Source organism: Delphinapterus leucas, chromosome 11 (assembly GCF_059928025.1).
Source record: "Delphinapterus leucas isolate spDelLeu-1000000601 "Yukka" chromosome 11, BTC_Dleu_Yukka2, whole genome shotgun sequence".
NCBI lineage: Eukaryota > Metazoa > Chordata > Mammalia > Artiodactyla > Monodontidae > Delphinapterus > Delphinapterus leucas.
Genome location: NC_143139.1, coordinates 31615864 through 31634333, shown reverse-complemented (window position 1 = coordinate 31634333; position 18470 = coordinate 31615864). Strand labels below are relative to the sequence as shown.

At 35.7% G+C, this 18470-nt stretch overlaps 1 protein-coding gene across 1 annotated transcript in view; it reads right to left on the bottom strand.

Annotated features, from left to right (window-relative positions):
* The window catches only part of CNTN1 (contactin 1), a 71051-nt gene that overhangs the window by 45218 nt on the left and 7363 nt on the right, over positions 1-18470 (bottom strand). The window contains exons 3-6 of the mRNA XM_022572461.2: positions 15480-15612; positions 11883-12055; positions 10038-10133; positions 2574-2780 (exon numbers count right to left, since the gene is read on the bottom strand). Coding sequence (XP_022428169.2) covers positions 2574-2780; positions 10038-10133; positions 11883-12055; positions 15480-15612 — 609 coding nt within the window. The remainder of the gene's footprint in view (positions 1-2573; positions 2781-10037; positions 10134-11882; positions 12056-15479; positions 15613-18470) is intronic.

Here is an 18470-nt window from a genome sequence, read left to right as displayed (position 1 = left end):
TATCTTACAGTGGAAGAAATAGGCTCAAAAAGTCTAAACACACTGTTTAGTATCACAACATGAGTGTGTATTTTACACTGTATAACACTAGAAAGACAAATAGATACACAAAGACCTGAAATACAAGCCAAAACTAAAGTAAATGCTCTGAAAGAGTGGCAGCCAAGGAGGATTGTTGGAATTATATAGGGGCCAAGGGAATTTCAAGCAAAGAGGGCATTTGAACCAGACCAGTTCAAGTTGAGGAAATAGCATATTATGACACAACTTCAGAAGTGTGCAGGGAATTATAAAAGGTCTAGGAATCAAAATGATATTGAAGCATATGTAGTTGAAGATGAGCTTGAACCTACAACATAGAAGACTTGAAACTGTGATATTAAAGATTTTGAAGCTGATTTCCTCAATGGGTAACTACTAATAGGTTTTGATAAAAGAAGTAATATGAATCTTAATTTTGGTTTAAGTAGAAGAACTTGTTGTCAGTTTTAAAGGAAGGAATATGGAGAAGAAAAATAGCAGCAAGTCAGAGATCTAAGGGAGTGTGTTTCATAAATTCAGAAAAATAGATGAGGGACTAAACGAGGGCACAGTTGCAGTGGGAATAGAAAGGAAAGGGCAGATCCAAGTTGTATTTTACAGGCAAAATCAAAAGAACTGCCCCTTGGATCAATGTTTTCTCAAGGTACAGATCAAAAATCCAATTAATCAGAATCACCTGGGATGCTCGTTGAACCTGCAGATCACATCCTAGGGGTCTAGGATGGGTCACATCCTAGGTCTGCTGAATCACTATCTTTGGGTTCCACATTTTCCTCAAATTTCCCAAGTGCTTATGTCCTAAATGGGAACCGCTGTGCTCACTGTCCTGAGGATGGCAGTGGAGAGGAGTTGAAGATTAAAAATGCTCCCCTGAATTATTGCTAAATGAGAAATATGACAGTACTGCTAAATGAGATGAAGAACACCAGAAGAGGAGGTTTAGAGAGGAGATAAAAGATGTGCTTCGAATATTTCAAACTTAACATCCTTGGGAACTTTCTGTGTGTCAAGCCCAGGATGTAGGTAGAATTCAGAATTAAATATAGGGAAAAGTTTTGGAGATGAAAATTTGGAGTCATCACATAGGGCTACTAGAGAAAGAGGTGTAAATGAGTGAGAATATTTGGAAAAAGATTAGAAAGAAATATTAGAAGGAGGAAGATCTGATGAAGGATACTGCATAGAATTTGTCAGCAAGGCAGGTGGGAGATGAACGGAGGCAGAAGTAGTCAGAAAAAATAGGAAAAGAAGGGAGAGTTCAAGAGAGGCAGAGAGATCAACAAGTGTCAACATTCATACAGTAACAGGCCTGAAAATATCTTGTGGATTTAGCAAATAAGAAGTGGTTTCACTTATTCATTGAATACAAAATAATATGCAGAAGGAAAGGAATGGAGGAGAGTTTGAAGATTCAGAAAAGAAAGGAAAGAGTGATGTAGTGATGTCCTTAAATGAATCAAATGGACTGTGAACCAGGGCGACTGGAGGAAGCAGCCTGAGCAACAGGAGAAGCACTTCTTCCACCGAGAAAGAAAGAAGCACTGAATTTCGAGGGAAGCATAGGGAAGAAAATTAGGGAAATTTTTATATGATAGCTCCTTTTCACTCTGCGAAGTAGTGGTGAGAGTATCTCCTAAGATTTGGGAGGGGAAAAAAAGCCAGAAAATCAGAAGATATTTATTGAATTCTAACCATGTGACTGCTATCTTGAGAAGAATAATAAAAATAGAATCTTTGTGGTATGATGGACTTTTCCCCATTGTTATATACAACTTAAGGTTAGTGGTAGGAACCAAACCTAAGTCTGCCAACAACAGTGCCAGTATTTCTTCAGAAGCTTGAACTCAGCGATATGAGTGTAGCAGCAGGACTGAGATAAAAATAATGTGAAGTAAGAAAACATATTGTGATCTGATTTCTCAGGAAGTGCTACATTAAAAAACGGAATGCAGTTCATCCAATTGAAGCCTGAGAAAAGGCCAGTCAAGAATGTTAGTGGTCATCAAATATGGCACCACGGTAGTCATACCCTACACTACTTACAGTAGAAAGGCAATTTATATACTTATTTGCTTCATGTAAATAGTTCCTTAAAAATATCAAAATAATCCAATTGCCTTCTTCCCCCCGCCCCCCAATTCTGTAATCACTATAGTTTGTTTTGATCTAATCATTCATTCTCTTTCATGAATTTACTAAGAAGTAGGATTGGACATGAAACAAAAAGCAGTTGCTGGTGATTCCCATTGTAAATGATATACTGGTATTTTGCTAATGAATTGATTGGTTCTCTATGCATTCCCTGAGCTAGAGGCAACCAGTCCAAACTCAACCACCTTAGGGACACTTTTATGATGTAAATCTTCTCTATGGGAAAAACTAAGGAAGGGCAAGGCTTACAAAGTACGTATCCTCTGTTTGCTCCGACAGAGCAGTCAGCTGTTCTCCCCACTGGATATCTCTTTTCATTATTGTAAGTATGCCATAAGCAGACAAACTTGCACAAACAGAGGAACAAATATGATACTTACGTTCAGGTAGTGGAATGAGTGGGATAAATTTGCTGAACACACTCTTTGTAATAGAGGGACTGGATACAAAGCAGGAATAATTCCCTTTGTCTGATGCCTCAACATTAGCAATGTAGAGATTGCCATTTGTCTGAGACACAAATCTTCGTTTATCCATTGTGATAAATACAGGAAATTCATTTAGAAGCCAGCGGTAGCTAAGATCATCTAGAAGAAAATATTGTTGACTAAGTATTAAGCTCTTCTCCAAAAGCAAAGATTTTGTTTTCTAATAATAAGCTAGCCCATAACCTAATGTAGGCTTTTAAAATATTGTTGACTAAGTATTAATCTCTTCTCCAAAAGCAAAGATTTTGCTTTCTAGTAATAAGCACATAATCTAATCTAAGCTTTTGTAGAGCCAAGAAGTTGGAAATAGGCCAAGATAAACTGAAAATTTTCTAAAAGCTACTGTAGTTTGAGTGAGTATAAAGTGATGCTAAGCAATTATATCTCTCTCTCAATTATTTATGGATTACTAATTTTTATTTTTTATTTCATTGATGGGCAAAACGAAACTCAGAGAGGTTAAATGACTTGATTAGAATTTCATGGCTGAGAAGAATTAGGATTCTGAATCCAGGTCTAATAATTCCAAATTCCATCTTCCCTACTGCATTTAAAAGATAAAATCAAGATTACTAACCATACTGTGGCTCTATAACTTTTTATTTTTATACTTCTATTTTAAATGATTGATTTAGGAATGAGTTTACATAGCCTATTCTGGCCACATTAAAAAGTGGAAACTACAGAAACAGAGGAAGGCATCTTTTTTTTTTTTTTTTGCTGTATGCGGGCTTCTCACCGCTGTGGCCTCTCCCGTTGGCAGCACAGGCTCCAGACACGCAGGCTCAGCGGCCATGGATCACGGGCCCAGCCGCTCCGCGGCATGTGGTATCTTCCCTTACCGGGGCACGAACCCGTGTCCCCTGCGTCGGCAGGCGGACTCTCAACCACTGCACCACCAGGGAAGCCCGAGGAAGGCATCTTATTTGTTTTCTTAAATATTAGGAAGCAGATCATATGGTAACTTTTAACTGTAGGAAATTCCTTTGGCTAAACATACTGGCTGGCTAGGCCAAAAGTTGAATTTCCTCATTAAATTGCTGTTTTTCATGCAGTTTTCTATTCCTGTATCCCCTTCCAGTTTTGAGGAATGACCCCCCAGTAGTCATGTGCAGCAGTAATGTGCAAGAGGGAACTCTGGGCAATGCGTATTTCTCAGTCACAATATGCTGATTCCCTTTAAAACATCATAACCATGTGAAGACAACTGCCACTAGGAAGATCACCTCAGAAAAAGAGGGGATCTCTTAGTTCAAGTAAGAAAGGATTTTAGATGTAAGATGGTGGAAAGTCATGACCTTTTAAAAATGAAATAATCGTGACATGGGGCTTCCCTGGTGGCGCAGTGGTTGAGAGTCCGCCTGCCGATGCAGGGGACACAGGTTCGTGCCCCGGCCCGGGAAGATACCACATGCCGCGGAGTGGCTGGGCCCGTGAGCCATGGCCGCTGAGCCTGCGCGTCCGGAGCCTGTGCTCTGCAACGGGAGAGGCCACAGCAGTGAGAGGCCCGCGTACCACACACACACAGAAAAAATCGTGACATAATACCCTTTTGCTTTAGGGAACTCAAGGTGATTGGCGAAGCTGCTAATGGGAGTGTGAAAGAGAGCTGAATAGGAAAAACTATAAGAATTGCACACTATATACATTCAGCATGCTTGAGAATAATAATCCAGGGGATTCCATTTAGATTAGCTATGTAATTTTCTCCAACAATATACAATATTATAAAAGCGAATGAAGATGATTATTCTGTTTTTTCATCTTAACTTTTTAATTACAGAAGTTTATTTTTATTAAAATAATAGGAAATACAGATAAAGTTAAAAAGAGAAAGAAAATTAAACCACCATAATTCTCCAACTCAGAGTTATCATTGTTAGCATACATCTTTCTAGGCATTTATATCTGTGAATGATTCTATTATTTTAATTGTTATTCTTATGCTGATTTAAGGTCAGTTAAAAAACACAGGAGAAACAAAATAAGAAGAAACTTTGGGGGCTGCTTAAATTGCTGAAATCAGGTTCTTGGAATTGGGCAACAAATAATTCCATGTAATCTTTGATCCAAAATAATATTTATAGTATATTTTAACAACTGTAAACCTGTCTAATTTTGAAATATTGTTTGTATTCTCACTTAAAAAGAAAATTAATAGTTTTGTAATGATTTCTGCACAAAATTAAATTCCAAAAAGTCAGAAAGAGTCAGGGAAGTATAGATTTCCTTACAGAAGAAGGATTTTCTTAGCTATACAATGATTTCAAGATACCACACACAAAATGCATTCAGAATAGTCTCCATACTCCATAGTTATGTGAATATGGAGAACTGTATTTTAATTCTAGACTAAATATGACTTTGGTCAGTCTATTTTAATTACTATATTATTCAGTTTCTGTAAATTTTAAGAAAGTTTTCTGTTTACCACTCATTAGAAAAGAGGAATGGGATAATGTTTTACTATTTGAATCTTCAAGGGAGAAACACTAGGTCAGAGAAGTTATTTCCATGATGTTGATAGAAACATAAGTGTTGGACTACAGCGCAACTGGCCTGGCTGATTTAATGCCCAATGTGGATTCTCCAGTTTACTGAGTTATCTTCTATGTGTACTAAACAAGACAGATTTGGCCTTTGCCCTTATGGGACTTGTAATATTAATAGTTAATCTAAATTTATTTAACGAATTTTTGCCTATTGATAAGCCATCTACTTGGATGAAAGAATAATTGCAATATGTTGGAAGCTATCATTTCTCATTAAAATAAAGGTAGGAATTGCTATTGCCATTTTTAAACAGGGATACAGAGCTTTAGCTGGTTGACTTCCCCGGGGATATAGAGCAGTAGGGAGGCAGAACAGATCTTCCAACTTCCCTTTCCACCCCAGAACTACCAAAACGGTTCCACGACTGGTGTGGTAGCTGCCCTGCTGCTCGGACTTAAGAACGAGACTGAATTTAGGCAATCAAGAGCCAAACCCTGACCAAGTTCTCACAGGGGCTCAATCGATTATCTATCTGTCTTCCCCTGCCCCATGCAGATGGTAAAATTAACCATCTCTGAAGAAGCAAACACCTGCTTTCTTCATAGCCCTGCTGTCTGGCTTAAAAAATAAATTATTATAAAATCACTTTTTTAGAAAAAGTAATAAGTACCAGCACCTGTTTCAAAAACATTACTTTTATTGATAGATGTCTGGGATGTTTTTTCCTTTGCCTCAAGAGAGTCTGGACCATATTACAGGGGGATTTGTTTTGGCCAATTATACTGCATTTGACTAGTTTCATTGTATTACTTTGAAATACATCACTTATCTAACCTTGATAAATAATATATATTTCTCCTTGAAATAGATTTAAAGTACTTAAGTGTTCCCTGGAAGAATAATTCACAAACTTTTTAGAAGATATTTGTACTTTTTTGTTAATTAACCTCAATATAACAGAATTTACCTATACCAATAAAATCACTATAGCTTCTCATTTTTCTTTGATACTCACAGTAAACTATACATTAAACTCTTTTAGAAAGAAATTTATACCAACTTATACCGTGGGCTCATATATTCCCTACCATGCTCTGGCATTTGTGTCTATTTTTGTGCTTACCTTTTCAGTCTATTGAGATTCATTCAATATCATGTTCACCATTTCATGAGTTATTTTTCTTAGGAGTATTCCCACTTTCTTATTCATTAAAAAAATTCACACCATGTCTATTACTAGGTATTCCATATTTTGTCAATAGTATCCACCCTTTGAACAATGGATTTCATCTTTATTCTCTGACTTAATATGCACATATATGATTTCTATTTTGTGAGATGTATAACTCAATTTCTGATGGTTCTGAAAATTGGCCAGAAACAAAGCATCATGTTTTCATTTTCTGAGGGTCTAGGGGTTTAGGAAGTCTTACACATTCATGAATTATTGATTGCTATTTAATAAAACAAAATCTTAACAGGAAAATTTATCTTTTAATGAAATTGTAATCACTACATATCCACCAATTTAATGAACACATTTATTTACTCTTTCACTCTCTCAATCCTCAAATACTTTTTGGACACTTATTCTGTGCTAGGCATTAGGCAATTCGTTGTATATCAAATGTTGTTATAAAATTGAATCAACATCTGTACTGATATAGTTACGTATAAGTATTCTTGATAAATAAGTAAACTGGTTCAAATCAGAGTTCTCCCCTTTGCAAGAAACTGTAGAACACCCAAATCCATAGAAAAATGTAATGGATTGTAAACAATGAGACTTCCCTTCTAGATCTTTTTCCTGTGCATAAATGAGAAAGACAACATTGCTATAATCGTGAATAAAAAATTCTTAGTAGAGCAAGAAGTACTTTATTTGCTTTAATAATAAGGTTCAAAATACTAAATGTATTTTATTTACTTTAATAATAATCCATTTTAATTATATATCCATTTTATCATTTAAAAATATATTATTAAATTTAAATCTCACAACAAGGTCTATGAAGTAGGTGGCACAGGAATTATTATTCCCAAATTTTAAACAAGGAAATTGAGATGTAGATATGTCTAAGTTGACTTGACTTAGTAAGGACTAAATCCTAGGTTATCAGATCACCAAGTAGAGCAGCAGGGTTTGACAACTATAAATAGTTGCGTATATAACATTCTTTGAGGCTCAGAATCCAAAGGCAGGTTTCTTTACACCTTCAACGCCATTAAGTTTTAAACTGCAAACACAAAACCTTAACTTAACTGCGTATAGGAGGAAGATAGATTTATGGCACAGAGATGGTAAAATAGTACACATACATACACACATTATGGTTTTGAAGCATATGTACATTCTTATGTTTGAAGATGGCATGTCTAATGTTCAAAGAGGTCATAATCCGCTAAGAACACAAGCGGACAAAAGGAGATGAAGAGCTGCTCAGATTCTATTCTATGATTAATGATGTTTCTCCAGCTTATTTAAAAGACCTACTTAATTCCCTGCCCTGCCCCTGCCCATATAAACATATGTATCTTTATCAGGATGAAGAGGTAATTAGTCATTTGGCTTAATGATTTGAAGCTTCTATCAACATTGTTTTGATCCATGAAATTCTTCATTCGGCACAGTAGTAAAGATGTCACAGAGACTTGAAAACAAGACTTATCTCAGAAAAATCTCAAAGCCTGTTCCCTGGACATTTTCCCCCTTCCTATTTGTACTAATTCCCTAAGTTATCACACGTATTCCTATGGCTTTTAAAACTATATAATGATGTATCACAAACTGATATTCCTAGCTCAGATGTTGCCCCTGGGTTCCACATTCACAGAAATGCCAATCTGACAGCTCCTTTTGAAAGTTTAAATCAGGCACCTCACTCTTATGTCCATAGCTATTCCTCCAGGCAATTGCAGCTGCATCCTCTCAAGAGCTCATGACAAAAACTTTGATGTCATCCTTGACTCCTGTTTTTCTCTTATATCTCACAGAAAGTCTACCAGCCAGTCCTCTTGGCTTTTCCTTCAAAATATATCTTGAATTTAACCATTTCTTTCCACCTCCAGTGCCACTGCTCTGGTCCACCATTCATTGCCCAGATGATTGCAATACCTTTGAACTGATCTCCTGGTTTCACCTTTACCCTCCCCTGAGTCTTTTCTTACAGCAGTAGCCAGATTTAACTTTCTATAACTTAAGTGATGTCATATGACTCTTCTGCTTAAATCCCTTCAATGTAACTCTCACTCAAAGTAAAAGCCAATGTAATTGCTATGGATTATAAGGTTCCACCCAATATGTCTCTTGTATCCCTTTGATTTCATTCCTTGCTACCCTGTATCTCATTCAGCAACCTGGCTCACTTTGTCTTCCTCCATACTCCCATTTTGGACCTTTGTTCTTGCTGTGGCATATATCTGGCATGTCCTTCCTTCAAATACCTTCATTTTAGCTTCTTCATTTCCTTCAGGCTTTATTTCAAAGTTACCATCTCAGTGATGCCCTTTATAAAAGTTTAGCCATCCCTTCAACGCTTCCTCTCCCCATTTTCCTGGATTATTTTTTCTCCCTTTCACTTATCTATTAATATCTAACATGCTATGTCTATTAACTATTTATCTTGTCTATTGTCTCTCTCCCTGTAGAAGGTCTCTGAGGGAGAGTAGCTTTTTCTATTTTGCTCACCGAGGTATTTCTGTGGTGTAAACAGTGCCTGATACATAACAAGTGCTCGCAAGAGATTTGTTGAGTGAATGAGTGATTGAATGAAGCCCATCCAGTGTTGAATATGGTCAAATGTAGACACTGGTTACTTATGATCATTCGGTTTGTGGGAAACACTATGAACATGATAGGATTTTTTTTTTCATAATTTTGTCAGTTCTTCCAAAAAAAGACTACTCCCTCTTTGAAATTTTTTTTACAACATTTTGGATTCATAAATTCCTCCTATGTTTATCAATTAATTATCTTTCTCCCATAGCTATTAGAAAGAAAATGATCAAAAAGCAATCTGAATTTATATATACATAATTGGAATAGTATATATATATATATATATGTATATATATGCCATACTAATATATTCCATAGAAAATGATTTATACTAGCCTGTTATGAATCATTCTCTGTGGAGATATTTAAAGACATAATATTTTATGTCTTTATGACATAATATTAAAACTATAAGAACCCAAAACACTTTTTTCTGTGAGAAAAGTGGTGTTAATATATTGTTTGAAGAGGATATTTGATAAATAAAACAAGTGAAATGTATGCAGTGTTCATCTTTTAATTAACACTTTGGTGGCTTTTCTTTTAGCCATATAAAATTACTGAAAACATGTATTCAAAAGTTGAATCTTCTAATAGATGACATTTGATTTAGCTCCTTTCTTCTGGATTGGTACTCCTACAGAGATTAATAATTTATTATGCCTTTATTCCTTTCTAGTGTTTAATTACAGTTCACAGTATACTGTAGATGCTAAATTCTTAATAAAATGGTTGATTATATATTCTTCCTTGGTACTATTCTATTTCAGAGGTCATTTGTAGAAAATCTACAGTGTTTTCTCCTGTGTACCAGGAACTTTAATAGGGACATAATCCAACATATATATTGTTTATAAACTGAAATGACCATAGATTTTTGGAATTAAGGCTCAGTTATTAAGGAATTAAAAAAGCAAACATCTATAATCACTAGTAAGTCATGCATTATAAGGTTACACAAATATTGAGTCTTATTTAATTATAAATGTTCCATTATTATTAAGAAAATAAAACAGAAAAAAGAAAACAGAAACTTCCCCATTTCATTTCCTAGGTGCTTATAATCACAGAAGAGCTAAGTTTACCTGGGAAATGGTATGGAGGGTCACAGAGCAACACCATTCCTTTCCCTTCTTTCACTCTGACCTCGGGACGTTCCTCAGGTGGGAAAGGATCAAGATCTAATCATGAAAACAAAAAGGAAAACATTCACTCTCTGGGCAATAGAAAGATTGATACTCATTAAAGTTTATTTTTCAGCTACTAACTCACTTTTACATACAATAGTTCTCTGTTGGTTTGGTGAAACCTGTCAAAGTCAATTAATTCCCTTTTACACACACTGGGATGTGCACACACTACAGAAGAGTATGGACATTGGTAGCACCTGATAACTATTTGGACAACCCTGAAGATTGAGCATTTCCTAAACTTTGTTTCAGATTTAGGAAGAATCTCCATAAGAGTATCTGGAAATTGTGTGTTCAGATGAACCCAGGGCTCTACCAGAGAAAGTTTTAGGGAGGACTCCAATGGGGAGAAGGAATAAAGATGAAGGGCAGGATGCTAGATGAGGAATGTTAAGGTCAACAATCTCTTGCTCTTTTCCAAATTCTGGGTTTTCCTGTTTTATTTCCTCTACTCTCTCCTGTGTATTTGGAACTCACATTTTGCTTGGTTTTTTGATAGCCTACTATTTGATTCTTCATTTGTTTTACTGGTTCTCATTCTGTTTCAGTCTTGCCTCATCTCTTATTCCTTACATGTGATCAGTACTCGAATTTTAAAATCTAGTTTTTACTTCTCTCAGTATACTTATGTACCTGAAAATTTATCATTCCAATAACTACCTTTTTGCAAAGAACGCTTCAAATCTACTTTTCTTGTCCTGATGCCTCACTGGAATGCCACCCCTGTCCTCAAAACTTAGCTGACATCTATCTCACTGTGGATAACTTAATGTCACCTCTGCATGTGAAGCAACAATTTAAATGCTTCCTCCCATCCTTGAAATTGGTCTTACTTGCGCCCATCCCATTTTAAAGAGAGCAGAATGTTTCTGCCTTTTGACTAGACTTTCCTTAAGAAAATATTGAAGGTCTTTTTCTTTCAATGCAATGCAATCTGTTGTGTATTTCTTCAAGGACTGAGTTTATTATTTACATTCCCACTGTTACCACACCAATTTAATCGGACTGCACTTCCTGACCCTGTCTCACTCCCTCCTGGTAATCACTACCACTTGGGTCCTTTTAAAATGTCACTTTCATCCTATAATTCATTTTGCAGAATATTTAAACGCTGACATAAAATCACGCACGAAGAACACCTAGTCCAGCTCCTCACCCAACACACATTTTTCTTTCAGAATAACCTCTAACTTTTAGTTTAGCACAATGTTTCTCAAAATATTTTTCATTATTATTGCTCCCAAAATGAGAAATTTTATTTAATTTATTCTTAACAAGAAAAATTAAATACTAAGGAATAAAACTTTTGTTGGGTGGGGCTGAGCCTTGGAGAGCCATAGACCATTATGTTGTAATATCTAAGATGATACCACAAAAACCAATTTTCACTACCTTGGGGGTGATATCACCCCCACTGAGAATGCATAGCTTAGCATTTCCATTGATAGTAATCTTTAGAAACTTATTCATGATCTTTTTGAACATGGCCTTAGTTTATTTTCCAGTGTTATCTTTCACTACTTCAAGTACATTCATAACACCCCTCGTGACATTTTGCTCTCCTGAAATTTTTTCTTCTCCACACAGTTAAGGCCCACTAATCTGGTAAGACACACCTCATCTATGGAGTCCTTCACTTTCTTTTTTTCTTGATTTCTCCTTTTGTTAAACTCTTATGATAACATCTAAGTTTTACTTCGCCTAAATGCATTTGCCCTTTTTAAAGTTACAATTACTTACATCCAAAGCTCAAGGTTGCTTCAGTGCTTCTGACCATTCCGTAGTTATTTGATGCTAAACAGTAATATACTCCAGCATCTTTCTGTTTGTCAGGATTGTTGATAACAAGGTTTCCTCCTACCATACTGTACCGATCACTTGTCAGATCAATATCCCCATTATTCATTCTCCATCTATGAAAAGAAGAAATAAATGTTATGTCAAAGGCCAAGAGGACTGCAAACAGTGTACTGGGCTAACATTGTTCTAAAATAATATGAGTATAGCTCCATGTGAAATCAGATGATTAAGTAGTTGACTCAGAGTGGTATTTCTTCACATCCTATAATTCTGTGCCTCTGGGCTCATGATTTATAATTCAGCTCAGGCACAGAAAGGTAAATGTTCAAGTGTATGAATAATTTCCTTTTTTTTCATGAGGCATCCCAAAGGACAAATATTTCATTGAATTTTGCTGCATAAACTGGTTTCTTAGCAGATATACATGGATTATAAATGATAACCTTTTATGCACTAGTTTAGATTAACGCATATAGATATATTGTATAAAATACTAAAAACATTCCTATAGCAGAAATAAAATATAAAATATCAATATCTGATTCTAAATATGAGTCATTTTTGAAAAAAATATACTAATTGAAATCAGGATTCTTCTCAGTAAATGTCATATTCTGACCACTAGAGGTCGATCACACTATTTGAACATGATTAAAGTCAACTGGGTCTTCGTTTCCAAGCCACAAATACACTATTGAAGGTATATTTACATGGAGATGATGTTATGAATAAACCAACTAGAAACAGGAATCTAAGTTTCTTGGTGAGATGATGAGAAGATTGCATATATAAAATAGTTGTCAATTAAGTTGACCACCTGCATAATTTTATAATAATGTACTATCAGGGTTAAGGTTCCATGTCTTCTGCAATGTTATAAGACAAGAGCCATGGTGAACCAGCAGGCTGTGGTCCCATCATTCATTGCCTGGCTGCACAATTCTGATTAGGGTCAGAATCTTGCCAAAGAGGTCTAATGATTTTATAATATTTTTTAATAAATCAAATTACTGGAACATTTTTAGTTTTAATTTTTACTGTGTAGGAAGTAATTCAAAAGCGAACAACAGAAAACTGTGCTTTGCTTCTGAAAACCTACCAAATACCAACCCAATGAATAAATCATCCTCCTCACCCCAGCTGATGGCAATATTGTCCCTGACTGAACCATCCAATGTCAAGTCACTTAGTACTTGCCAAGGCAATGGATTTCTTTGTTAGGCAGTTCCAATTGTTATGTTTTACGCCCCCTCATTATATTTACTTTAAATTTTTATTTATTGCTTTAACTTCTTCCCAGTGGGACTGATTCTGCCCTTGATGTCATATAATGATTAAGTTTTGCTGTGTTAAGGTAAGTTCACAGGTCTATTTTATTTTCAGGAAGATTCACCTTTGCTGTAATTCCTTTTACACAGCTTTAAACACAATTTTTATTGGAGTTCTTGTTATTGTGGGAGACAAGGCAAGATAATGAAAATCTCAAGGCTGATGAGTGAAAGGTAAAGTTCCCTGTTGTAACGTTCATGATGTTGCCACGAATAACAAATTATCACAGAACATGCCATAAATATAAAAGTACTATGTGAATGACAAATTGCATGATTACCAAGGTAAGTATGCCTTGCCCTGAATATTAAGTAAATGTTCATAACTGCAAGTGTTCTTCTGTCAGACAAGCTGCATCATGAGCTGAATATTTTTTATTTTGATGTCAAATGCAGATCACCTTCCTAACAATTAAACGTCTACTTCTCCCCTTCAGCTCTCTACATTAACGTGTAGATAATCAGGCCGTACTTGCCCTGGGGACTTACGTGCGGATGCAACCTTTGCGAGGGAGTTGGTGATGTATTTGCCAAGCAAAGTTTTGCTTTTCATTGTTCTTTTTTATATTTTAATGAGAAGACTAAGTGGGACTAGCAGGAGGGAGCTAGAGAGAGGTGCTAATCAACATGTACAAAATTTTATTGATGTAAAACTTTGCTTCTTACTGTCTGCTGGATGGTGGTAGTGGCGGCAGCAAAGAGAAGTACACGTTCGTAGAACACTATCTGAGAACAGCCTCTGCTGTTCTTTTCTCTTCCATTGGAGCCTGGAGGCTGATTTGCTTAGGTTAGGTGTATGAATGTCAAGGACAGACTGTCACAGAATAACTGTCACAGAATAACCGTCACTGAAATAGTTTTTGAAATGCTATTGACCCTTCTAGATAGATAAATACTGAAAAAAATTATATGTTTCTTTGAAAGTCATAAAACCTGTATTTCAGTCCTGGATCTGTGATTTACTAGCTCTGGAGCAGAGCAAGTCAACTTACTTATTCAGGACTCAGCTTCCTCTCCTATAAAATTTTGTACCTGGATTAAATCTTCTCTAGAGCCCCCATTAGTTATACTATGCCATGTCCACGGTTATGTACATAAACTCCCATTATATATGACTTAAGGGTAGAAATAAATCTAGCCCATCAAATATTTTCAGAACAAATGTGTTATTTATAAAATATCTACTTCTACTTTTATAAAATTATAAAAATAATTTTAAAGAGATAGTGGTTTTATATATAAATTTATATTTATTTTAAGAAAATGTTTGTAATTATAGCCAGAGGCAAGAGAAAATGAGTTCAAGTATAATTAAATGGGGGGAAGGGGTATTCTCCATGATAACAACTTTTTAATAAAAATAGAAAGTTATTTTTCTATCCATGAGAAGAAAAATCTAGTACTAAAATCAACTTTGTTGAATGACAACCTTCAATTAACTCAGGTGACATTAACACACTAGAGCCCCAATTTCCCCATCAATCACTTGCTTTGTTTTCCTGGAACCAAAATCCATTGGCATTTGCTTAAGTTTTAAATCTTATTCTTTACATCAGGCTAGAAACTGTTAGTATACTTTTCTGAACACTCTGAAGCAAGAGAACCAAATGTTACCTTTTATATGATAGCATAAATATGTACCCCAGAAAAACATAAAGAGGTATGTTATATAGATTGTCCGATAAGTAGAGACATTTAAGGAATTTGCTTTGTTGTCTGGAATATAGATTTGAGACTACTGAAAAAATAGTGCTTTCTAGAGTTATCTATGTAAGAAGCTCTTTAAATGTAGTTAACATAGAAATACTATCCATCATCTGTAGGTATGAGTTATCCAGGCCAATACATACAAAACCAGTTTATCCTCAAATGCATATATTTAAATTGTGCATATTATTCATATAACCATTTTCTTACTTAATAGCACGATCTTCATTAGCCAGTTTTTAAGTGGATAATGTCAAATGACACTGACATTATCTGTGCAGGAAATAGGAAGTGAATTATTTGCATATATTTGCGAAAACTATCTATTTGGGTATTAACAACTTTAAAAAAAATAACCTGTATGACAATATTTTTGTTAATGTTCCTGGACTTCATAGAAAGCTTTATGCCATAGCTTTCTCTATAGATACAGGGTCATAGATGCTGATCTGTAATCTTTAGTTCAACACTTCTTTCTGAAAAGAGCAATGAGGTACATTACTTGTAAACTGGGAAAGGGCTGGCTCGTGCCCTACAGTTTAGTGAAACTTTTCCTTCCGGTGACTCCTCTGGATAAATGGTATTGATTGGTTGTTCTTCAAAAATTGGTCCAAATCCTTTGTCTTCCTCAGAAACTATAAGAAAAATACAATTATTTTACATTGTTCTATTTTACAAATCAAAGATAATTTGGGTACATTAAAAAGTTTTTTGAAAAAAAGGTCAGAAACATGGAATCTCCATTTTCATTCAAACCAAAGATATTTGCCACTATAATCCTGAGGAAAATGTTCAGGTTCTTTATTCAAAATTCTTTTCTGCCCATCTCTCAGCGTTTCTTCAAAAGCACTCTGCGGTGCCATGCTTCACTATTTACGGCTCCTCATGCAAGTCATGCTTTCTATGCCTCTGACACTTTGCACTTACTTTTCCTCTTTCTGGAATCACCATCTGACTTTTCTCCTCTTATCAAAATTTGTACACTCCTGGAATCCCTGGTGGCGCAGTGGTTGAGAATCTCCCTGCCAATGCAGGGGACATGGGTTCGAGCCCTGGTCTGGGAAGATCCCACATGCTGTGGAGCAACTAGGTCCGTGAGCCACAACTACTGAGCCCACGTGCCACAACTACTGAAGCCCATACGCCTAGAGCCGGTGCTCTGCAACAAGAGAAGCCACCACAATGAGAAGCCCGAGCGCCACAACAAAGAGTAGCCTCTGCTCACCGCAACTAGAGAAAGCCCGTGCACGGCAACAAAGACCCAATGTAGCCAAAAATAAATAAATAAATTAGAAAAAAAGAAAAAAAAAGTTTAAATCTAAAAAAAAAAAAAAACTTTGTACACTCCTTTATGATTTAGTCATAGCGTTAGTTCCTTCACGAAGCCACCACTCCAACCCCTCCTAGCTTTAGTTGGTCCTCATTTATGTTCTCATAACTCCCTATCAGGCTTATGACACTTAACACACCTGCTGTGATTCTTGATACAACTTTCTGTTTCACTAGATTGTAGATGCCTGGGGACAGGTCTGGAACATACTAGGTACTTAACAACTTTTGAACAACATAACGAATGAATTTCTAGATGCTCTGGGGAAATGAGTCCTTTTTGGGGGTCAGTTCTTGTTTAATTTTTGTTTTTGTCTTTAAACATGTGACCAGCACTAGTACTTAGCAACATCTAGAACAATCAGTAAACTAATTACATGATATGGGATCTGGCCAACTCATTTAAAATCTACCACAAAAATACCACAAAATCTACCACACACAAAAAAAAAATCTACCACAAAAATAGTGTTGAGAAGCAGTTGTTCCTGACTGTGTATCCTCTCTGAAGGGCAGGTGTGACACATCATAGCAGGATGAGGAGAAGAGATTCACTCCCATGTCATCAGTGTGGCACCATTTACAGAGCACAGCTAAGAGCCATATACCCCAAATGAATTAATACTGATGTATATGACTAGAAATGAGGAATAGTCTTACATGGGATCATTGTAATGTCTCTACTTGATCAAAAGCTATGGTTTACTCCTCCAATTTACTTTTTAAGAGAGAGTGTAAGGCAAATGCTACACTGAAATTTTGGTTGTTCTAACATTAAACTTAAGGATAAAAGCTTTCTCCCAGTTTCTCTTAACAAGAAGTTTAATTACGTCTTTTAAATCTTGCTTTAGTACTGTTTAGCAGTGCTTTTGGAAGAATTATTTAATGTCTCCAAGACTCAATATCATGCTTTATAAAATGTGGATAATAATAAAATCTATCTCATTGGACTATTGTGAGAATTACATTGAGACAACCCATGTAGTCAGTAATCAATAACTACTGATTCTCATGAATTTGCCAATGCTTTCAAAATTTAATTTAAATATCTTATGTATATCAGCTCTTAGACTAATTCCAAAAACTTCAGGGGCCAAATTTTATTCATTCTTGTAGCTATGGTGCCATAAGCATTATGTCAATACATATTTCTGTGTACATAGATGACTAACAAAAACCTTCAGTTAGTTTCTCCCAGTATGAAGCATTAATTTTTCTAAACTGACCTGAAATATTTAAAAGGGAGAAGCCTCATTTTTAGTTGGAATTTGCTGAAATTGCCATTCAAGAATTTATAGACCTTAGTTACATTCCAAAACCACCATTCTATTTCAGACCGCAGATAAATTGCTGGATCAGAATTGGAGGAACCAGAGAAACTGGGATTTAGCTCCAGCTGTGCAGTGTTCTAGCCGTTGTTTTATATAAGTTTGTTCTACATGGTATCTACAGTTTAAAAAAAAGAAAGGAATAGGGGCACATGCCCTAAGGACTTCACAGGCCTACTGCAGCCATAAGTAAGACAATGAGTGCAAGGTGTTCACAGAAGTCCTCTGCTAATTCTCTTGAAGTCCTGCTCTGAGCTGTGTCTAGTTCCATATCCCTGAGGTTATAAAAACTAGAAATGCATATAATGTTTTCTGCTTTGCTTCTATAATTTTCCTGATGATGGCCAATGTTGTCTGGCCTTTCAGGATATAATAGCACACTGGGGAAAAATGAGGAATGAAACCCAAATCCCTGATAACTAGACCTTCGTTTGGATGTAGGGTCTAGATTTTCTAATCTCTGAAAGAAATGACCTTGTGCTTATCTATGGTAAAAATCATATGTTATTTTTTCTCCCCACTTGGACAATCTCATAAGCTCTTCCTTGAATCTCTCCAGTTGCACAGCTTTTCTGACTGGAGCAATTTAGTAACACTGCTGCCCTGGAGAGTCTGTTGTTTCTTCCCAACTCCCCACCCCCCCAAAAAAAACAAAAAAGCTTACAAAGACAAGCAGAGGAGTTCAATTTTATTAATATATTTTTATTCTCTTCTGGAAGGTAAGGTGACTTCTATTCTCACTTTACCCCCTGATGAATTATGTTTAGTATGAAATTTTTTGAACAATTAAAAAAATACCTAAATAAACTAAATATTTAGAATACTAAAAATAAAGT